Genomic DNA, 24,496 nt, shown 5'->3' with positions numbered 1-24,496 from the left:
AAAGTTTCCTGAAACAAAGAAGTCACGTTGGCACAAGTAGTCTAAAGCATGCTGGAACGGATGACCTGAGTTCTCATTTTCTTTCCTCCTGTCTTTTCTCTCTGGCTTGAACAGGAGAAATTGGGAGCAGCATATTGATGGAAGACAAGGGAGAGCAAGGAGTTTAAACCAAATGATCATGTCACCAATGGTCTGTCAAATCACATGATAGGCCTAAATTAAAGAAAAAGGAGGAGGCTCGATGTAGCTATAATGCTGATTTTTAATTTATAGTGGATTGAAATTAGCTACTAATGTGAGATAAAGATGTTTCTTAATATCTTAACGTGATCATAGATCTGCCCATGGAATTGTTCAGAGATCCAGGCTAGTTAGAGCCCTCAGGTCAAGTGTGAAATTCAGTATCATGAGAAAGATTTCTTAATTATACCCTATTGGGTCTAGCATGTTTAATACATTAGTTATATTTAAAATCAAAGATGGCCATCCAGTAATTCTCAATTCTTTCTCATATTCACTGTAGAGTTAGAGTTTCACTCACTGAGTCCTAGATAGGGTCTGTTTCAGGAATTAATTTTTTGACCTAATTAAGTAAAAAAAAAAAAAGATACTGAATTTAATTCATGAAAAATTCCATCTTTTTATGTATCATTTCACCATTTATCACTATTTTGCCTTATTATAAATCAGAATAAACATCATAGAAGCTATGAAAATGTAGTTCTCACACCTCCCTCAGCAGGGAAGATAATTGAATGACATCTCTAGTCTCCAGTCTCTGAATCTACCACCACATGCATGCCAATGTCATACCGTGCCCTCTCCTTGGCCAGTTACTGAGCTTGGCAGGGATACTAAGGCAGGCCCGTCTCTGTCTGTGAGACAGGAACTACTTTAATGGATAACTTATCAAAGCTTTCTTGGATCTGCTCTGAAGAAGGTTATTCCAACCCAACATTCCTTCTTTGCTTCTCTCTTTCCTTCACTGAATTCAAATCTTCATTGTGGTCTGATGACTCTCCCAGAATTCTCCAGCTACCTCTCCATATTCCCTGACAGGCATTTTCTCTAATAAATTTCTTTTGGCAGATATTTCTCAAAGGACTATAACTAACACATTAGGTCAACAAGATTTATTTTTTTTTTAATACGAAATTGTAACTCTTTGGGTTGTCAATGATGAGTTTTATGTGATTTCCTCACACTTTTTTTCCCCTCACACTTTTTTTGAAGTCCCTGTTCTTTGTATTCCTATTGAAACTTAATTTTTTGTCCCCATTATTGCACTTGCTACATGATAGTAAATTAGAATGGTATGTGTGTGAACTTCATGAAGGCAGGGAATTTATTCCTTTATTCAGGACAATGCCAGATCTATAATCAAAACTCAATAAATATTTTTGCAGTGAATGCCTAACTAAACACAAAATTTTCTAAAGCAATTAGATAAACAAATTCATCTATCAGGGTACATAAATCCTTAACCTGTACGATATGTCATATATTTAAATTATCCTTTAAATTCCTTATTTTCTATTCAGTAACATATTAATAAAACCCATGAAACAAACAAAACAAAACAAAAAGGTGCTTACCTAATGATGACAGTTGAAGGCACTGGCTACATTCAACAAATGTACCATAGGAAAAAGAAAAATGGAGTGCTGTAATTCATGATACAGAAAAATTTATTTTAAATGCCAGTGCTATTTGAAATATACTTAAGTGAAAGAATCCTAAGAGAAAAATAAGAGAAAAATCTTGGAGAGGAATGAAAGGGACTCTGAGCATTGACATAAAAATGAAAATCCAAGTTTTATCTCATATGACTGATTTAGAAAAGGTCACAGGCCAAGGTTACTTTGTCCACAGTGAGTCACATACTCTGGGAGAGATGGTGATGGCAAGTGCTGGTGATGCAGATGGTCAGTAATCGCAGATATTGGACAGGCTACATGTTAAGGTTTCATAAGGCACAGACACAATGGTGAAATGATGGGGAATACTTAGCAAGTTGATCGAAAAAAGCGAGAGCTAAAGGCTCCTTGGTAACACGTTGACTGGCAACTCCTGGAAGTAAAGTAAGTTGGATGACTGAAGCTGGACCCACGGCCCAGAGATTGGAAACCAGTGCTTCCACAATGAAGAGACCCAAGGCCAATATTTCCACATCCCAGAGACCCCATGTAATTTGTTTGATAGGGACTGAAGAAGATGGAATTCTTTGGGTGGAAGCTGGATTTCTGGTAGGATCTGGCTCCAGCACAGGACGTCCTTAAGCTGGTAGGCTCACAGCAGATCTTCTGATAGCCACCGAAGACAGAGGAGCCTAGCTGGCAGGTGCTGGGAGAGTAGACTACATTGCTGGGGTAGAAAGAATTATAGGTGGAACATGGGTACCCCAGGTAACCTCCAAGAGAGTGGTTGGAGAATTTTCCAGGGCGGCAGTTGTAATGCACGTCGAGTTCTGAGTTCAGCTGAGTTGCAGAGAGGTTTGCTGAGTGTGACTGTTACCTTCTACTGGATGCTTATATAACCTAGCAATGGGTTAGTAGCATGTGGCCATTTTAATAAGAATGCTTAACAAGTCTCCAGTCAAAATGAAATACATTAACCTTCAAAGACCTTTTTTTTTTTTTTAAATGAAGGCAGACTTTTAAATGAAAGAATTTCATTTAAAAGGTTTTCAAAGCAATTGTTTATGAACAAAGATGTCATCTCTCATTCAACTAGCTTGGGTAGATGAATATAATTGTATGGTAATTGTCCCTATAAGATTGGTGTTTTATTCATCCTATCCCTCAAGATATTGTATTGAATGGGTAATACAGTGAGAATTTTGTTCTGTTTAAAGTTCTAAAAAAATACTTTGTGGTCTGGAGGGCAAATTTATTTTGTCCCAAGTTTAGGAACCCAGTTGAGAACAGAAAATAAAACAAAACAAAACAAAACAAAACAAACAAAAACCAAACCAAACCAAACCAAACCAAACCAAAAACCTATAATCCTTAATATCTGTTTCATTTTCCAAATCTTCTAAGAACTCTTAACTGGTAAGAAAGCTAAATGTGTGTCCTACATATTTGGATTTTGGTTTTCTTATAGCACAAGTATCCAAGCTGCTTTTGTGTGTTCAGGTTTTTGATTTAAGAATGAAGGGTCCAGGGGCACCTGGGTGGTTCAGTCAGTTAAGTGTCTGCCTTCAGTCCAGGTCATGATCTCAAGAGTCCGCAATCCAGCCCTGTTTTGGGCTCTCTGCTCTGCAAGGCATCTGCTTCTCCCTCTCCCTCTGCTGTTCCCCTTGCTTCTGCTCTCTCACTTACACATTCTTTCTCTGAAATAAAGTAAAGTAAAATAAAATAATAAAATAAATAAAATAAAATAAAATAATAAAATAAAATAAAATAAAGTGCACAGGGGCATCTGGGTGGCTCAGTGAGTTAAGTGTCTGACTTCTGCTTAGGTTGTGATCTCAGGTTCTGGAATAGAGTCCTGTGTGGAGCGTCCTGCTCAGTCATGAATCTGCTTCTCCCTCTCTCACTGCCTCTCTTCCCCACATACTCATGCTCTTGCTCTCTCTCAAATAAATAAAACCTGAAAAAAAAAAGCATAAAGTGTCCAATATTTGCAGGAGTACATTGAAGATTACATTGTAAAAATACTGAAGTTAAAGAATCCTCGCCCTGAAGTTGACTTGCTTTTTGATAGAAGTCATGGATAAATTATCAAAAACTCTTCATCCCCATAAAGTTTAAGTAAATTTTTGGTAGGGTTGATGTTTTGAGAACAGAAAAATAAGGACTACACATAAAAAAATGGACTTTTGTTCTCTTAGTTTCCTTTCATATTGTAGGAATTTTACTACAGAAGGTAAATAAAATCAAGTAATTAGAAAAGTGTCTACGCCATGTAGACTTCAAAGAAAGATCAAGTGTTGGAAGAAGTCATAGTTATAAATGATCTTTATAAGTTGAAATGGGGTGGGGGGAATCAGAACAGATGATAATGTGAAATAAAGAATGAATGCCTGTGGGATCTCTGATGTGACACATATATCAAGTGACATATATATTCTGCCTAGAAGACTAGTATTAAAAGTATTTTTCTAAATCCTCCTATCAAGTGCATCATTGATGACCACAAGTAGAGTAGTGCATGGGTGTGGGAAATGGCTTAAAATAACCTATCGGAATGGGCAAACCTCATAAGACACCCATCTTCAAAAACCGATATGTTGTCCAATGGAAATGAGCTGAGACTTACTCTAGAAAGAACTGAGATTGCTAGGTGGAAGTTTTAAAGGAAGATTCAGTTAGGGGCGCCTGGGTGGCTCAGTGGGTTAAGCCGCTGCCTTCGGCTCAGGTCATGATCTCAGGGTCCTGGGATTGAGCCCCACATTGGGCTCTCTGCTCAGCGGGGAGCCTGCTTCCCTCTCTCTCTCTCTCTGCCTGCCTCTCCGTCTACTTGTGATCTCTCTCTGTCAAATAAATAAATAAAAATCTTAAAAAAAAAAAAAAGGAAGATTCAGTTAAAAATCTAAAACAATTCACTTTTGTAGATAATGAGATTTCCATCTTGAGGGGACTGAGAATACCTTGTCAGGATATTATAAATGTGATTCCAGTCTGGTAGAGGACTGGGGGTAACTGCTAAACCCCCAAATTGTAAACTTTGTGGGTCTGAACATTTTGAATAGACAAAATGGTTTTCAAGTATTTTTCATTTATCATTCTTATCAGCTATTTCTGTAGAATAATATTCTATGAGTCAGATATTAAGTAATTTTGAACATTCTTTTCTCAACAAAATGGAGGTTTTTGCACTCCAACACTTTTGTTCAGAAGTGGAAGGGTATGCTTTAGAGTGAAAAGAATGAATCAAACAGCCCAGAAGCCATGGCAAGATGAACCTTCTCAATCAAGGTATCAATCTTCATTACCCTACCATGTAGAAGTGGAATACAAGTCATAGAACAAGAAAAAATATGACCATTATTTTAGAAATTTTGTAATACTTGTCAGAAACACCTGAAAACAATTTAAGTTAAAGTGATGTATGTTGCTTTCCGAGGCAAGGAAGAATCTCCTTAAGATGGCTGCTTTGGTCCAATACTTCAAGGCAATTACCTTATAAACTTTCTTTAGAACAAGAACATTTTCCAGGTTCTGGGGAGTTTTTTTAGTGATAAGCACTGCCTTTGATTAGAGATAGAAATACATGGGGAATTTTTGCCACATTTTGTTATTTTTAATGTTTTTTCTTTTTTTTTAAAGATTTTATTTATTTATTTGACAGACAAGAGATCACAAGTAGGCAGAGAGGCAGGCAGAGAGAGAGAGAGGGAGAAGAAGGCTCCCCACTGAGCAGAGAGCCTAATGTGGGGCTCGATCCCAGGACCCTGGGATCATGTCCTGAGCCGAAGGCAGAGGCTTAACCCACTGAGTCATCCAGACACCCCTTTAATGCTTTTCAACATCTTAGATGAATCTCCTCTAACACTCCAGAATAATATAAAACAACTTCAATATTTAACTTATACCAAAGTAAATGCTTACACAAAAGAAAGAAAAACTGAGATCAACTCTTACCAGTCTGCATACGGTTTAAGCAAGAACATGGGAAATGAGGGAATCTCAGTTAATATTTCACTGAAGCTGTTCAAATTGAGAGCTGACTTAAAAAAAAAAAATCCTCCTACATCTTGCATATTATCACTGCTGCTTTCTGATGACACTGTTCATTAAGTAAACTTGCTTGGCAACAATCAGTGTGTGTTTTTGTTTAAAAGAAATGACTATGACTAGATCAGTTAGTTAGCAACTTTGCTATCCAGATGGCAACAATTTTGAGACAGATTGTGAAAGGGGTATCAATTATTTTTAATTAAGCTAGCTTTCCTCATCCCAGACACTGTCTACCTCTGAAGCAGTACTTTGAGTGATCTGCTGGGTGACCTTTGGTAGAGGGAGATGACTAATAGCTTTGAAGATTCAGCACTATTACCTGAATTCTAAGGCACAAACACTACTGCACTTTCCAGTTGTAAAACCACAAACACTACATATGTTTGATTATGATGATCTTTTCAATTCAGTTAAAAGCAGAAGGTAACCTGTTTTTATGTGTCATGTGGGTGGCACACCCGATGATAAGGGTATATAAATGCCCCAGTCTGAGAAGTGACATTCAAACTCAGAAGCTTCTCATTGTACAACACATCTCCTGCCACCATGTCCTACAACTGCTGCTCTGGAAACTTCTCCTCCCAGTCCCTTGGGGGATACCTGCGCTACCCAGGATCTTTCTGCGGCTCATCTTACCCCAGCAACCTGTTCTGCAGCACTAACCTCCAGTCTCCTGGCACATACCAGCTGGGCTCCTCCCTCTCCAGTGGCTGTCAAGAGACCTGCTGTGAGCCCACCAGCTGCCGGACGTCCTACCTGGTGTCCAGACCTTGCCAGACATCCTGCTACCCCTCGAGGACCTCCACACTTTTCAGTCCCTGCCAGACAACTTATACAGGGTCTCTGGGCTTTGGCTCCAGCGGCTTTCAATCTTTTGGTTGTGGCTCTCCCTCTCTGGGCTTTGGATTGGGTGGTTTCCAGTCAGTGAGCTGTGGTCCCAGTGCCTTTTCATCCCTGGGTTGTAGATCCAGCTTTTACCGTCCACTCTACTACTCTTCTAGAAGCTGCCAGTCTGCTTTCTACCAACCAACCTGTGGATCTGGCTTCTAATAATCTTATGTTGGAACATAATACCTACTATGTCTAGAAATTTACCACAATACCAACTATGTCAAGATCCATGCTATCTATTGATGTCTGTCCTTATCATTAGCTTACAAATTTGACTTCTATTGTGACCTTCTATGGTTTAGAAATAATTTGCACTCCAGTAATTGGAAAATACATTCATGGAAGAAAGATGTTGAAGCAACTTTCTTATGGTTATATATGCAATATTGAAACATATTTCTTTTAAAATTTTTCTTAATATCTCCTAGTTATTTCTCCTAGTACATCTGTTTCAAATTTTACAAAATGGAAAAATCTAAGTTTAAATAAAAGTATGTTACGTGACATTCACATATATGTTTTCGTGTTATTTGTTTACTCTGTGTCTTCAAAACTGTATTTGTATTTATCATGCAAAAATTTTTTATTTAATGGACTCCTGGGTGGCTCAGTTTATTGAACATCTATCTCTTGATTTTGGTTCAGCCTGATCTCAGGGTTGTGAGATTGAACCCCATGTTATGCTCTGTACTTAGCACAGAGTAGTCTTCTCCCTCTCCCTCTGTTCCTCCCCACTCATGCTCTCTCTCTCTCTGAAATATATATATAAATATATAACTATAATATATAATATATAATATATATATATTTACTTTAAAATAAAAAATAAAATCATCAACTGCCTTTTTGGTTTGAAAGAAATTGTTCTATCTTTAATCTCCACTCCATACCTTCATATGATAAAACCTAGAAACACATTTTTAAGACTACAAAGCATTGTGGCCTTTTGTTCTGTATGGAGTTAGAAATTTCAGTGTTTTTATATAAAATAATTATAAATTATAATGGATATTAAATACACTACAGAATTTTGGAAGGAAGGCAACTCTAATAAAATATATCCTAAAGTACATGCAAAAGTGGAGTGAAGCTCTCCAGTCAGAAGTTAGATGTTAGTAAGTTAGATTTGGTGAGGTTCCACTCACCCCACTCAACTGACATAGGAAACCAAGTCTTGAGTGTTGAGTCACTATATGGTACACTTGAAACTAATGTAACACTGTGTGTTAACTATACTGGAATTAAAATAAAAAGTAAGTGATAATAATAATGATAAAAAGAAATCAAGTTTCTAAAGGAAATATCTAACACATTCCAACATTTATTGGTAAATAGCCCCACTATAGTCAGTCCTGTAGGTTTGATGAAATCTCAACTTGCTCCTGCTCCTTGGTTGTTCAGTTAATAACACTTGTTTGAAAACAACAACAGAACAAAACTCAAGACCAGTGCAAATATTCTGTTGTTCCAGCATTCAGCTAGACATCCAGGCAGCTGATGACCTGGAAATCAGTTCTGCCCCAGACTTTTATCCACTAAGTCAAGGACTACACTACTAAAGGCACAGATAACTAGATTCTCACCCACAGGGTATCCGTATGTCTTGGTTCATTCTGTTTGTCTCAGCATCCTGTCTCCTCTGGTAATGGTCTTAGTTTTTTTGTTTGTTTGTTTGTTTTTTTTGTTTTTGTTTTTGTTTTTTTTTTTTACTTTTTATTTATAATGAGTGATAATTGAATTAACGTCAGTGAGATTGGTTTGGGAGACCTCCAACTTCGGTCATGCTTTTAGCTCATGGAGTATAAGATGTATGCATAGTGAGCAGTGGTTTTACTTTAACCAACGTTAAATCTGGAAGAAGACAAGACTTTTCCTGTGCTTCCTTTGTTCATCCTTTTTTAAGTAAAATAGAACTGTTACTTTTCTGTCAAAGACAGTGTGCAGAGGGATCACTGAAAGACAAATTACACTCACATACAAGGGATAGGACCGCTTACACATGCATATCCTGGTGGCAGGTTATTTGCTGCTCTAAAGCAGCCCATAAATACTGATAGGGTTCTTTCCATAGGCTGCGGCATGCAATAATATACAACAAGTGACCAGTAGATGGAGATAGTGAGGAACTTGAGAATTACCAATGGGTTGTGCGTGAAGTAAGAGCAAGAAATTGAGGCTGCCACACAGCGTATAAAGAATAATTTGCATGCTCTTGCTGGAGTGGCTTGACCATATATTATATTGTTTAAATCTGCAACTATTTGTTTTGTCTGGGAATATCTTTCTTCCTTAAACTTTGCAAAAATTTATTTTTAGGAGCAATGAGCTAAAATGGAAGAAGTTCATCTTTAGTGAAAAAGTGAATAGGTAATTTCTGTTCCTAAAGCAAGTTGATGGTGAATATTTCATTTGTACAACAATTTGATACTATTTACTATCTACCATGGGGGTCAGCAATGTCACAGACCACATGAAAATTCAGAGACAATTTTGCTGAAGAAGCAACAGTAACCAGTTCAAAAGAAAGCAGAAGTGTTCCTTGAGTTTTTTTTTTCCTGTGTATGCATGTGTGTATTTACTTATTTTGTATTTGTGTAAGTGAGTATGTAAGTAATCTTTATACTTAATATGCAGCTCAGACTCACGACCTGCAAATCAAGAGGTGTATGCTCTTCCAACTGAGCCAGCCCCCCGAAAGTAGTTTTTTTTTTCTTTTTTAAGATTGTGATGAGAGAAAAACTCTCTAAGGAAGCCATTTTAGGCTTCTTTCTAAGTCAGCATGACTGTATATAAACTTTGTTCAAACCGGAAGTCTGATTTATGGCCCACCACGCATGCATTGTACACCTGCTTTGTGAATGAGTAGCCTAAAGGAAAACCATCTTGTCCTTGAGATATCAATCAGTGCTCCTACTCTCCGAATTCCTTGATGTTAAAACTTAGGATTTCTACCTATATGCTCATCTACATTTTTTTTTAGCTTTTCCAAGATGTAGAAAAGCATATTATCCTATAAAGACTGTTCATTCTCTGGAGCACTTTCTTTCTCCTGAAGATCCTCTATCCTGGGCAGCTGTCCTAATTGGGGCTCTATTTTCTTCCATATTGGAGTTCTCTTTCTGGTAAATTTACATCACCAGTTGCTTCCAAAGATGATGACTTATCATTAGCAGTTGCAAAAGATTGTTATTAGATCACTGAGATGCATACATTTTCATTGAGGTCAAATAACTATTCTAAATGATTTTCACTCACATTAAACCCTAAATTTTCCTGTGCACGCAAAACAACACACATACAAAAGCAATAGCTGTGGATGTGCTCTTCTATTAGCAGCAGAAAAACTTCACTAAGGATTAGATGAAGGCAGTTTTATGTCCATATTGTCAAAGGCTTACACAGAAAATGAACTAATTCTAATAATGATTTGATTTCTTCATCCATTTGAATCTGCCACCTCAAAATATGCCTCCTTGTCCTGGCGATTATTTTAATCTGGGTATTTTTTAAAAAACGCAGACACAGAAGAAGATCTGAAAATTGAGTAGAAGTTACCCTTTTATAAGAGATATTTATATTCATAAGGGAAACCTCTGTTTGTAAGAGTGCCACCTCTGTCCCACCGCATGCCAGGAAAAGGGGAAGGACTCAACAGTCCAGAAATCTCAATCTGCGTAACAGCTTCAGCCTTGTTTACTGGTCTTTTCCTGGTCATCTCTATAACTGACTCCCTACCCGCAAAATCTTCCTTTGTCTTGAGCTACAGATGGTATTTAAGCTGATGGCTTTGGCCATTTCAAGGGGTTACTCCCCACCCTGGAGTTATACAATAATTATTAAACTTTTGTCTTACTCCAGTTCATCTGGTTTTGAAAATTTTTTAAAAAGATTTTATTTATTTATTTAACAGACAGAGATCACAAGTAGGCAGAGAGGCAGGCAGAGAGAGGAAGGGAAGCAGTCTCTCCGCTGAGCAGAGAGCCCAATGCGGGACTTGATCCCAGGACCCTGGGATCATGACTTGAGCCAAAGGCAGAGACTTTAACCCACTGAGCCACCAGGTGCCCCAGTTCATCTGTTTTAAATCAATTTAATTATTAGACCAGCCAAAGAACCTCAATAGTAGAAGTAAAGTGTTCCTCTCTCCAGCACAGTAAAAGAATCCAAGTAAAGTTCATAATGCTCTATTTGACCATGTTAATATAAAATTATTTAAAAAGGTCAACATCAAAGATAAAATTATTGGTTGCCTCAGTAATAATAAAAAGTGTAAATCTGGAAAAGGACAACATCTTGGTAAAGACAGGTAAGATTCCTATGAAGAAGAAGTAACAGTTGTTAAGTATTGCAAACAAATAACTCATAATTGTATCCAAACAAACTGTAATATTCTGCTAATGAAAGAGGAAGTTGTAGTTTTAAAATTTTAAAAGCATTCATGAATATCCACAGTAGGTTAGTTTGGTAATCAATGCTTTTCTTTACCTCATAAATCACATCTGTTGTATTATTATCCTTGTGCCTTTGTGTTGCTGGTTTTTAGGCTGTTAGTATACTGTTTTATATAACAAAGCACACACAAGGGATTTTCTTCTCTTTCTTGATTGGGCTACTACTCTGCCATGCTAGATTCTAAATCTTCCCTTCCCCGCCCCCCAAACACACCTATGGTACTTCTGTGCAAACAGTAGTAGTAGTAGTCCTTTTCTCTACTCAAGGACTTTCCCATGGTTTTACTCAGATTGCTTCCACTCCTTCAACCCAACTCACCAAGATGGGACTGCCGTTTACAGTTTTTGGGAGATATCACAAGATTTTGGCAATTTTACTGTTTCTCTTTTTTAATTTTCATAGAAAAGTTTCTAGGAACAGCAGTGTTAATGTTGGGGAATTTGAAAGAAAATTAAGAAATCTGGCAAGTTACATAAGAATCATCTTAATCTTTTTATTTATTTTCTTTTTCAATTAAAAAAAAGATTTTATTTATTTGACACACACACAGAGACATAAACAGAAAGTAGTAAAAGGAGAGGAAGAAGCAGACACCCCCTGGAGCAGGGAACCCAATGCTTGATCCCAGGACTCTGAGATCATGACCTGAGCTGGAGACAGATGCTTAATGACTGAGCCACCCAGGCACCCCATTTTTAAAAGTTTAAACAAGAAGTTGATCATCTCTAATTGCTGGTATTGAACTTGAATATACCAAGAGAGGTGTGAGAGTGCTTTTTTTTTTTTTAAGTTATTTTTGTTCATGGTGTTAGTATTAAAGACAGGAACATTGTGATGTGACACTAATAATAATAATTAAAGTGAGGAATATAGGATTTGTCACAGCACTCAGGATTTCCACAGATCTTTTCCTGAGAGGTAGTCATATATTTCTCTCTCAGTCTTTTATTAAGTATTATAGTTAATACAAATATTTTCAAATAAAATTAGCTCACCCTTCCTTCACACATTTCTCCTAAATGCTAAATTTGTTTTCATTTCTACTCTTTATTCTGGGTACTATTCATGAGGCTAATGAAACAAGATCCCATAGGAGTTGAAGTCTATTCATATGAAGGAATTTCTGTAGTACCAGGGGTACTCAGCTACTCTTTGGTTAAACAAAGAATTGTATATTAAAAAAACAAAACAAAACAAAACAGAAAGAACAATAAAAGATAGATTCAAGAGGTCAGATTCTACAAGATCTTTGATTTATAAACTTTGGCAAGCTTCTAATCCTTTTGAGTTTTTATTCCCTTATGTCTGGAAAGGTCTATAGGACACAATGTTTATCTTTCTCACAGGAATGTTTGAGCATTAAATGGAAGTGGTATATCTGATACCTCTTGTGCCCTCCTTTATATCCTCATTCTCTCGGCGGATCCCAGGCACAGCTATAGTGAACAATTTCACCCAGACTCCAACTCTCTTTGAACAGAGTTTCTCCACCCAAACACAGCATTTCCTTCACTCTCTCCCTGACCTACTCTGAGATCACAGCCAGGAAAACAAATGGAACCCATGTGAATCCTCCTTTGTATACTGAATGACGTTCCAGGAAATTAACATACATCTGGCTACAACACTGAACCAATGAGAGATGGAGCTGATGGATAAATGCTTCTGCCTGTTGATCAGATCCTGGGGTAAATAATTCTGAAAGTCATCCTATAAGTCCCTAAAAAAGACCAAGAAAGATTATGTTCCCATTGCCCTCTGTAATATTAACTAAAAAGTGTTTCCCTTTATGAGATTCTCCTCCCTGATTCTTTAACCTTCCATTATCTCCCAAACCTGCTCCCAGGGATCCTTAGACCAAGGAAACCACCTGCACCCAAGTTCTTGATTTCAGTTCTATTTTGCGGAGACAGAAATTGAGGCTAATATTAATAAACATAAATGTTTGTTCAACACTGCTCATGTGTGTTGCTCTTAGCTTGAAAGGTTGAACCTTGGAGAAGCATCAGGAGGTTATTCACACTTCCTTAACCTTTCTTAGGTAGGTACTCCCTACCTAAGATTTCAAAACTCATATACGTTTATACATAAGGGTCAGGAACACACCACTTGTGGTAGGCAGGGATCATGACACTTAGACTAACCAACAAAGAGCATACATAGCGTCTATCCTGGGAGTTAAGGCTCATCTTTTTTCTGCTGAAAATCCACACAGATGCTAGACTCTGAAGTACATGTCTATTGATGTATAACTTTACCTTATAAATTATATCATATTCTTATTGTCTACATTTCTAGTTTATGTACCAATTTCTTTGTTTTCCTTTATCAGCAAAAATTCATGACCTTTATTCTCAGCCATGTCACTGACGTTGAGATATGCAAAATATGGACCTTCAGGAAATGAATACTCCCCAACGAGAAACATAAAGAATGTCAACAGATATTTCTTCAAATCTATCATATTGTGTGTCCAAACCCAGTCTCAGAGTCGTATTGATCTTTACAAAAATATCCCAAATCCATGAAGCACAAAACTGCAGGCAAATAATAATAATAAAAAGAAGATCGACAATATATTTGAGTGCCAGCTTACAAAAATTTATTAAATTAAAATGTTAATTTTTAATTACTTTTCAATGAAAATCCAATAGCATATATTCCATCAATTGTACAGAATTTAGTTCATTTGAGATTATTCATTAAGTTCAGTTGGCCAAAATTCAGTGCTACAAGAAACTTATGATTTAGGAATAGAATAATAGTAGTAAATGGTGGAGTTGAAAACGATGGCTGTATAAGTAGAGACTTCAATTTCAATACTCAAACGCATCTGGATCCTCAAAAATTTGCTCTATAAAAGCCAGATCCACAGGGTGGCCTGTAACACAATGACTGGTAGCTCCTAGAGGTGAAGTAGGTTGGGTGGCAGAATCTGGATCCATAGCCCAGAGAAGGGAAGCCACAGATTCTAAAACCCAGGGGTCTGAAGCCCTGGGATCTGCAACCCAGTGAGTAGCAGCTTCTGGATCCATAGCCCAGGGAATGGTAGCTGCTGGATCCAATGCCCACAGACCCGGGGTAAGCAGTCCAGCTGGGACTACAGAGTGAGGAGGTCCTCGGGTGGTAGCAGAACGTCTGGCAAGGTCTGGACACCATGCAGGATATCTGGCAGCTGGTGGGCTCATAGCAGGTCTCCTGACAGCCACTGGATGGAGAGGAGCCCAGCTGGCAGGTGCTGGGAGAGCAGAGGTCAGTGCGGTAGACCAGGTTGCTGGGGTAAGAGCCACAGGAGGATCCTGGGTAGCGCAGGTAGCCTCCAAGGGAGCGGGAGGAGAAGGTTCCAGAGCAGCAGGTGTAGGACATGTTGGCAAGAGATGTGAGTTCAGCTGAGTGACTGTGAGGAGATTCTGTGTTTGAATTTCATCTCTGGACTGGGGTGTTTATATACTCTCAGCCACAGGTGTGGCACACTACAGAATCATGGCTCCTATGTTAGATCTGCTCTTTTGCATATGTGTAACTCAATAATATCCTTTGTAATTGCAGTTGAATAGTTTCCCACATTTGGATTTATGGATGCTATAATTTCGGTGTTACAGTCAAAGCCAATGAACCTCTCCTATGTCAGAAATGCTGTGATTGTTTGACATTAATGTTCATCCCATCATGATGAGGAAACACCACAGCCAGGAGAGCTTTTCCTTGGGCTTATGTTATCTGCATCGGCGTCCTGTATATCAACATCTTTCCGCCTGGATGGAGACTTCCTGGAATGATCCAACTTGTCACCATACTCTACAAGCTCCAAAATTACCTGCTGGTAATTTGTTATGGTTGCAATAGAGAAAGAATGCATCAAGTAGTGGTTACCCAGTGTGTCTCTTATCCAGTGAAGAGAGAACAAAAATAGATAAAACAAAGAGAGAGATGGCTAGATACTGACAGACACCTGGCCACATATCTAAAGAAAAGGTGACAACACAAGGACTCAGCTGAAGCAATCCCAAGGAAGGTCAATGTAGACCCATTTCTAGGCAGTCAAGAGGAAAACACTAGTGTGCCGAGGGCAGGCAATAGCTGAAAGAGAATAGAGAAAACAGAGATTTCAGCCTTTTTTCTGGTGTAATCCTCAATGATGATCTGTTCCATCCCAATGTCTTTAGAATTAGAACCTTTCAAATTTGACAGAGAGAGATCACAGGTAGGCAGAGAGGCAAGCAGAGAGAGAGAGAGAGAGGAGGAAGCAGTCTCCCTGCCGAGCAGAGAGCCCGATGCGGGGCTCGATCCCAGGACCCCGAGATCATGACCTGAGCTGAAGGCAGAGGCTTAACCCACTGAGCCACCCAGGTGCCCCTCAAATTTAGTATTTTTATGAAGAGTGATGTATTATCCATTTTATCATCTGCATTTATAAATATCCAGGGCTTCTAATGTTTTAGAAAGTTTTAGTTTTTCACTACTCGGGTTTCGAATGATTTTCTGGCACTTCCACAACCTGGTACCACCTTTTTTCATTTTCCTACCTAAATGTTTCTTTTCCAGGTCCCTTTTCCTCTGGGGGTACATGAATCTGTTTCTCTTTCTCTCCTTTTTCTCTATCTGTCCCCCTACCATTTTTCATTCTTGTTTTTTTCTGTGTTTAAGTTTGGTTTTCTCCATTTTTCTTGTCTTCTTCTTCTTCTTCTTCTTCTTCTTCTTCTTCTTCTTCTTTTTGCCATTGCTTAACTACAGATTCAATTTTCTTAAAATTTTGATAATTTATCATATTCTTACAGTGTAACTGGCTGCTAAGTTCAATGTTAAAATAAAATCAGTGAAAAAACAAATAAAATAGGGGTGCCAGGGTGGCTCAGTTGGTTAAGCATCTGACTCTTGGTTTGGGCTTAGATCATGATCTCAGGGTCATGGGATCAAGCCCCATGTCAAGCTTCACCCTAGGTATGATGGCTGCTTAAGATTCTCTCTCTCTCTCTCTCTCCCCCTTCGCACCACCCACTCTCTCTAAAAGTTAACTAATTACTTGATTAAAATCAGCTAAATGATATTCTAGGCCTGGAAGAATGTACTATTATGGTTGATGGCAAAATTTTATTTTACCAATAAAACCGTAATAAACTCACAACAGTAATGTTAAAAGTATTGAATTCTTCAATAAAATTTATAGCAGTTTTAAAAGAAACATTATAGACTTTCTAGAAGGAAGAGAACTGAGAAAAGATGTAAATGAACCCAATTCAAATACCTACTTTGTGAGTCCTTGATTTTCTGTTCATCAAAATCAGAATTTCTCCTTGCTTTTTGCTTGGTTCAGCAAGTAGGTAAAGGGTCCTATTGATACAATACTGTGGATGTTATGATTTCCCCAATTTTCTGTTTTCAAACACAATTCCTTAAAATAAATTTGGTCAGAGAGTACAAGATTTCAGTCATGTAGGATGAATAAATTCTGGGGTTTCAATATACAATATGGTAGTTGTAATTAGTAAAACTACTAATACCTCTTTTATTTACTTAAAATTTGCTAAGAAAGGTGTTCTTAAGTGTTTTAACCACCCATGCAAAAATTGCAACCATGTGAAATGGTGAATATTTTATTAGTTTAATTTTGATAATCATTTCACGATGTAGACTTATGTCTAAACATCACATTGTATACCTTAAATACATATAAGCTGTCATTTATACTTTAATAAAGCTGGAAAAAATAAAATAATATTGAAGGTAAAACTTATGGGTTAAAAGAGGAGCATAGATTTATGAGGTAAACCATGAAGTTTAGTGAATTTGTTTTCAATTACTCCAGGCTCCTTGTGTAAGGATCATTCTCTGACAAGAGGTATTCTTCTCTTCTCTTTACCTCTAAATTTCTGAAGCTTCATCCACATTAAGTTAGTATAAATTTCAAAAGGATTTGTTAATTCCCCACCTGTAAACCAATTCATTAACCTTAGACCCAGTGAATATATTGTTTGTTCTATATAGCATAGAGCGCCACCATTTTTTGAACTGATTTATTTCTCAACAACTAAAAATTGAGATATTTCACATAGAATTGATCACTCTGGGCTGTGCACCCAGTGACATCTAGTCTTTTTTTTTTTTCTTTAAGATTTTATTTATTTATTTGACAGACAGAGATCACAAGTAGGCGGAGAGGCAGACAGAGAGGGGGGGAAGCAGACTCCCCGCTGAGCAGAGAGCCTAATTCAGGGCTCGATCCCAGGACCCTGGGATCATGACCTGAGCTGAAGGCAGAAGCTTTAACCCATTGAGCCACCCAGGTGCCCCGACATCTAGTTTTGTTATTGCAAAGTCCCATCACTAGCCTATGAGCAAAATTGTTTTGATATTTGAGTCATGTTTCCAACAAAATCTCATCCATAGTTGAAAGTTGCAACTTTGGGCACCCACCTGCTGCTCTTCTTCATATTGCATAACAGGCTGAAGATCTTTCTTTTACTAATTATCTAGGTTAGACATCCAATAAGCAAAAGCTAATACTTTTAATTTAAAGATTCTAATACTATGTATTATTATTTATAGTGACAAAACGTGTTATTATCCAACATAGATTAGAAAACTTTTGAATTCTGTATTCTTGAAAATATATTTGTTGTACAAAGATATCATGGCTGCTTTTCTTAAATGTGCTACATGAAATATTAAATCACATTTCTCTCTGTAATATATTCTTGGTATTTCTCCCTAGGGATCATTTCATTTAAATTTTATAAGGTAGAGAAACACTGAAGATTTCTCAATAAACATATCAGTGAGGTATCCGAGTATGTATCTTTTTTTCCTATAAATTATCCAGAAACAATGGTTGAGAACATGAGTTCAAATGGAAGTTATTTGTTTTGGAGGGGATACCAGTAATTACATGCAGGGGAGTGGGGAATATGGCAGACAATGGAAGGAAGGCAATGCAGGGTGCATTACTAAGCCAGACACCACTGCAAACAACTGAAACCCAGTCCTAATGGAGAATTCCCCACACAGGGTGCAGCAAGTCTTGTGGAATGAAAAAGCCCTTAGGCAGAATTTTACAGATACTCCCCAGTAATCAGTACACTTCGGAGTTTACGGATGATTACCCAGGGGATGTAGGCTGGGTGTGACAGCTTCTGTTGGGAATGAGGTATTACTAGAAAAGCAGAGATACAATAAATATGGAAAGGAATAAGATAAGATTTGGAAGTATAAATGGGAAAAGAAAAGCAGAAAGTTGTGAAGTCACATGGTGAATTCAGGTCATATTGTGACACAATGTAAAGCATGTAAGGTATGGAACAGGAGACAGGTTTGGAAAGAAAGGCTGAATACCCACAACTGTGGCATTTGAGTTTCCTGAAATTTAGAAGGTGTCATCTATTACCAGTGAAACTACTACAACAGGACTTTTCAATGGCTACCTTCACTGTAGCTCCTCACTTAATTTGAATCATTCCATTGTATTTTTAAAAATAAGTACATCTTTCAAAATTATGTAAAATTAACAAGTTAACATTACTTAAAACAGTGAACCCTTCTGCTCAATGAGAATAGAAACTCCAGTGAAAATACATTATCATCATCACCTCTGTTTGGAGACTTCAGAGAAATACCGAAGTATTTCAGAGTCCCGAAGGTACTATATGGGCCAGAACTTAAGTCAAAAGAAATAAGCGTCCATCTGGAGTTGCTATTCTCTTAAAATTACATGTTGATTTTGAAAGTAGTGACCGAGAGGCTAAGAGAATTCCATAAACTCAGTGGGCTTAAGAAATAAAATTGGAATTCAGCAACTATCAGAGTTGAGATCATGGCAAATATCCCAGACCTTAGAGAGCCAATTCCTAGAAGTAAAATTGAAGTGCTAATAAGCAGCTTTTCATAAGGACTGAAGCCCATTTTTGAATTATCTCAATCCCTGATTGGATTAAAGTGATCTAGGATGCTGGTGACCTTATCTTAGCAGCCTGCCTGAAACGTAAGTAAATTCTTTCTGGAGGAAAGTAAATCATTTTGGGATGTATGTGTGTGTGTGTGTGTGTGTATGTGTGTGTGTGTTTCATATATATTTCTACTCCTCTCAAAATATAGTAGGAATATGAGAAGAAAAGATTGAAACAAAAGAGAGCACCAGAAAATAGAATCTGAAATACATGGTCCATGTGCCAAAATCAGACATTAAAATACCTTTGTGAAGAATTTAACCTATTAGGAAATAGGAAGATATTATCAAGGAATAATTATATTTAAAGAAATGAAGATATGTTTGAGAATTTTGACAGAAAACTGAAAGTGATGCAACAGAACCTCATCGAAATTTTGGAAATTAACAATATACTAACTGATCCATAAAATTTAATTGATGTATTTTTTTCAGGAGATGAAACAGAGCTGAACAGACAATTAATGAATTGGGGGATGGAATAAGAAGAAATTCCCAAAGTTAAGCATAAAGAGATTAAAAGAATGAAAACAAAGAAGAGTAGAAAAGGCATATGTAACATTATTTAATAGTGTATTTTGCTTATAGTTAGAATTTCAGAAAAAGGGAGATGAGAATGAGACAGAAACAACATTTGAAGAGACTATGATTAAAAATTTACCCAAATTGATGAAAGTCATGAGTAGAGTTGGCTTGACACCAAGATGGAATGAAAGGCACAAGGATTTACCCAGGAAATGTCTGTGAGAGAAGTTAGAGAAGTGGGTGAAGAAGCTAGGAGAGCTGTTAGACTGGGTAAAATAATCTGACCACAGTGCCTGAGGCAGCCACACAGACTAGTCCTAACTCCCTGGGGCCATTGGTGAATCCGCAGTTATTGGCTATCAGAGAAGTTCCATGTGTCCCAGTTGGCTATCAGAGAAATTTCATGTGTCTCAGGACAGAACTTATCTAATGTCTCTGCCGCACATGGTGTCCTTGGTCAACTCAACCTCCTCCAGTTGAAGATCTGAGAAGGGAAGTCTCAGAGTTGATATGCATATGGAAAGAATCTGTTAAGATTACAGGTCTCATATCAGACACACTGAACCTAAAACCCAGTTATTCCTTCCCTCCTTTCTATATTGTTTAGCTCTTTGGTTCTCTGCCTAAGGCCCCTGATTGATCTCTACTTGTGACTCTGTCTTGGTTCTGTCCTTCACTGTAACCACATCTCCAAATAAATGTCCAGGTTTCTCTCTGACTTTAACCATCAATGATATTTAATTTGTATCAGCTGACATTTTTGCCCCTTTCCATTGCATCTGAGACATACTGTGTAATAGAATGTGGATATAGTTGGACAATAATTTTGGAAAATGAGAAAACATGGTGACAGGTAAGGTCAGTATTTAGTCTGTTCCTACTAAAGCCAAAATCATACCTCTGATCAATTGACAAAGCAGAAAAATAGTTATATTTCATTTCTTGCCATTTGAGAAAAGTATGTGCTCCATTATTCCCAGGAATAAAACACATGAAGGTTATGGCAAGAGGAAAGGAAGGGCTTTCCTGGCTGAGATGGGATGAACATTAATGTCAAACAGTCACAGCATTTTTTACATAGGAGCTGTTCACTAGCTTTGGCTGTAACACCAAAATTATAGCACCCATAAATACAAGATATGGAAACTCTTTAGCTGCAATTACAGAGATTACTGAGTTACACATATGCAAATGAGGGTGCACAAATGTGTAAAGAATGACCATGTAGGTTACCACACCTGTGGCTGAGAGTATATAAACACCCCAGTCCAGAGATGAAATTCAAACACAGAATCTCCTCACAGTCACTCAGCTGAACTCACATCTCCTGCCAACATGTCCTATAGCTGCTGCTCTGGAACCTTCTCCTCTCGCTCCCTTGGAGGCTACCTGCGCTACCCAGGATCCTCCTGTGGCTCTTACCCCAGCAACCTGGTCTACCGCACTGACCTCTGCTCTCCCAGCACCTGTCAGCTGGGCTCCTCCCCCTCCAGTGGCTGTCAGGAGACCTGCTGTGAGCCCACCAGATGCCAGACATCCTGCGTGGTGTCCAGACCTTGCCAGACGTTCTGCTACCGCCCAAGGACCTCCACGTTCCATAGTCCCTGCTGGACTGCTTACCCCGGGTCTATGGGCATTGGGTCTAGCAGCTACCATTCCCTGGGCTATGGATCCAGAAGCTGCTACTCACTGGGTTGTGGATCCCAGGGCTTCAGACCCCTGGGATTTAGAGTCTATGCCTTTCCTTCCTTGAGCTATGGATCCAGTTTCTGTCACCCAACCTATTTTCCTTCTAGGAGTTTCCATTCATCTTGTTACTGGCCAGACTGTAGATCTGGCTTCTATTGATTAACATGTTGAAGAGCGAAATCCATTTGGGAAAGGCAGATTCTGTCCTGAGATTATCTACTGTCTTAATTTCTTCCATTAAAATATATCTAATATTCCCTAATCACCAGTAACTTTACCTTACCATCCCTCAACGCTGGCTGATAGAACTTTGTTAAACTATGATTAATGAGTAATTCAAATTGCATTGTTGATAGAAGTTATGGTTTGCATTGCATTTCTCCCAAAAATAGATGGAAAATCAAATGATTTTATTTTAATAAAATCTTTATTCTGCTATCCAAATATGTTGTTAATATTTTTATTTATTAGTAGTGTGTCAACTAGGATTTGTGTTATCAATGCTTTTGTTAATGGGCTTTGGAAAGCTCAGGTTTTAACGGCCATGCACTAATTTTTGTTGGGTTTGAGTATTTCCTCCTGTTTAAGCAGTTCCTTGGATGCATACATTTTCTAGGTATAGCCTTTTTCTCAATGAAATCCCAGGGATTTGAGTATCTTATTCACACAATGAATATAAACTATGCATACAAAGACATAATAAAGACATTATGTATCAGAGCTTTGAGGAGTGTAAGAACAAAGTTTAGACTTACATGCTGAGGTCTATGCATGCAGGTTATCCAAATTGAAGACTGGTGTGTGGGTGTAATATTTTAGAGAAAGAACACCTATGAGCTTTAGCTAATCAAAGTGAAAGGATGCCACATATATTTTAATTGACTAAATCCCTGTAATCCCCCTGTAATCCCAATTACTATTCTCAATCTGCTCAAATTATCCCCATTTGTGTAAGAACAACTTAGATGGGAACAAACTTAGCTGGGAAGGAACTAGACTCAACAGGTGTAAAGTTGCACCTGTGTTCTTTGCCAACATATACACCAAATCTAATTAAATGAGAATCTTTTCTAAAAGAGAAACTTTAAATATCATTGAAAATTATTGTTTCTGCTGTATATTGACATAAAATTGGGTATCATTTATTTACACCATTCTTCTCTTCTACACTGGAGTGTTATAAATGCAAGGTGCTAACATGTAACATAGAAACTAACCATATGGTAGATAATAGAGATACCATAACATACTCACATAGCATGATAACAACTGGAGACATGATATTCATATAGAACAACTAGTGTTTAAATATTTTCCCCTAGTCTTTATTTTATAAGATCCTCAAACATCCCTGAAATTAGGAAATGGAATGCAGAGTACTTGAAACTTGGATAAAACCCAGTCTGCCCAGTTTATCCCAGTATATATCACCATGTTTTCTTTATTTCCTCCTTAACTACCAACATAGTAATATATGAAATATAAAAGGAGTGATGGGGCCATTAATTAAATCTACTTACTCCACAGAGGGGAAAACTGAAAGCTAGAGAGCCAGATAGAATTTTACAGGACTACACAGCAAGTTATTAGTAGAATTATCAGTAGAGTTGCTTTATTCTATGCATTCTCTCTAATTCTCTCTTCCCTCATATGCTCCCTCTCTTCTTTATTTTTCGTTCCCTCTTCCTCCTCCTCTACTATTTGAGAAAATAGTCATGACACATAGCTAAAGGAAAACATAAAGGAATAATGGAAGGAGATTTGGGGAAAATTTCATTAGCCATTGTGCTATAAAGTTTAAAATACTCAACACCTCTGTAAACAGTCTTGCTCATGAATTTTAATGATCCAAGTTGGTCTCATGCCCATTATCTTCAACCAAAGGAAAGAGTCCAATTTTGTACCCCAAAACATAAGCAATGGCAGAGTAGTCATGAGAAGCAGCTGGAGATTTTTGGCTAACCTGAAGCCACATCTGTTAATGTCTCCAGATTTTACATGTCGGAATGGAAAATTTTCTGGCTTTCAGAAATATATTAGTGTCTTAGTTTTCCTGTTATTGATAAAACAAGTTACATCAAAATCAGTGGTTTAAACAATACAAATTTACTATCTTACAGTTCTGTAGGTCAAAAGTCAGATATAGTCTCATTGGGTTAAAATCAACATGCTGACAGTGCTATATTCCTTTCCAGAGGTTCTAGTGGGGAAATCTACTTTCTTGCCTTCTTTAGCTTCTGGAGTCCAGCTGCATTTCTTAGCCCACACTCCCCTTCTTCTGTCTTCAGAGCCAGCAATGATGGGTCAAGTCGATCTTGCTCTATATCACTCTGACCACAACCCTTATGCCTCTTTTTAAGGATGCTTAAGATTATGTTGTGTCCACCTGCTAATCTCCATATTTTATTTTATTTTTTAAAAAGATTTTATTTATTTATTTGACAGAAAGAGATCACAAGTAGGCAGAGAGAGAGTGGGGGAAGCAGGCTCCCTGCAGAGCAGAGAGCCTAATGTGGGGCTTGACCCCAGGACCCCGGGATCATGAACGGAGCCAAAGGCAGAGGCTTTAACCCACTGAACCACTCAAGTGCCCCTAATCTTCCTATTTTAAGGTCAACTGATTAGCCCCTTTAATTCCATCTGCTACTTTAATAACCCTTTTTACATAAAGTAACATATTCATAAATTCTGAGTTTAAGATATGACTATGTTGGAGAGATCATTATTCTGCCTACCAAAACTAGTGAACAAGCCAATTTACCAGAAAACAACAACAGAAACCCAACCAAATCAAAAAACGAAACGAAACAAAACAAAACAAAACACCTCAAAGACTGATTGACTGTAAATAGGTAGCCATGTGGTGAAATGCTCACGAATGGAGAGCAAAATTCAATGGTGAGGACAGCAGATTTGCAATACCAGGACTACACACTAAGTTACAGTACTCCATTTCATGTTGGTAGCCAAGATAAGAAAACTGTAATATTTTACAAGAAATGTGACTCCTGAGCTGATGTCATGCCATGCTCATTCAAGAAACTGCCCCTTCATCTATTCCATGTCTTTGGTACCTACTAAATTTCCCAGAGTATAGACTTTCTTCTTTCTATATTTTAGTACAGTGAATTGTGGTCTTCCTATTTTCACCAAATTAACTCCACTCCACACAATGAACAAAAGACCCGCTGGTACTTGTTTGGCTTCCTCCTGCTGCATTGTTTGACAGATGCCTAACACCTTGGATTTTGAACCTAAGGGCTTAGGTCCCAAGCTTCTGCCACTGCATAACTATAATTCCAGAAGCGGCTGATCC

General features: G+C 37.8%; 3 protein-coding genes across 3 annotated transcripts; 2 read left to right on the top strand and 1 right to left on the bottom strand.

Annotated features, from left to right (window-relative positions):
• The first annotated feature begins 6,221 nt into the window (after positions 1-6,221).
• LOC111155799 (keratin-associated protein 14-like) lies at positions 6,222-6,734 on the top strand. Its single transcript, XM_022516205.1, has one exon. The coding sequence runs from the start codon at positions 6,231-6,233 to the stop codon at positions 6,732-6,734; it is 504 nt and encodes a 167-aa protein (XP_022371913.1). The 5' UTR covers positions 6,222-6,230.
• A 7,134-nt stretch (positions 6,735-13,868) lies between these two features.
• On the bottom strand, positions 13,869-14,444 carry LOC111155656 (keratin-associated protein 13-1-like). Its single transcript, XM_022515950.1, has one exon. It carries the CDS (start codon positions 14,391-14,393, stop codon positions 13,869-13,871), a length of 525 nt encoding a protein of 174 aa, XP_022371658.1. The 5' UTR covers positions 14,394-14,444.
• Positions 14,445-20,775: 6,331 nt separating this feature from the next.
• On the top strand, positions 20,776-21,339 carry LOC111155801 (keratin-associated protein 13-1-like). The gene has a single exon (XM_022516207.1). It carries the CDS (start codon positions 20,827-20,829, stop codon positions 21,337-21,339), a length of 513 nt encoding a protein of 170 aa, XP_022371915.1. The 5' UTR covers positions 20,776-20,826.
• Positions 21,340-24,496: the final 3,157 nt, after the last annotated feature.

This window comes from Enhydra lutris, unplaced genomic scaffold (genome assembly GCF_002288905.1).
Source record: "Enhydra lutris kenyoni isolate GAN:26980312 unplaced genomic scaffold, ASM228890v2 scaffoldscaffold43, whole genome shotgun sequence".
Taxonomy (NCBI): Eukaryota; Metazoa; Chordata; class Mammalia; order Carnivora; family Mustelidae; genus Enhydra; species Enhydra lutris.
The sequence above is the reverse complement of the archived record's forward strand: the minus strand, read 5'-3'. Positions and strand labels throughout refer to the sequence as shown.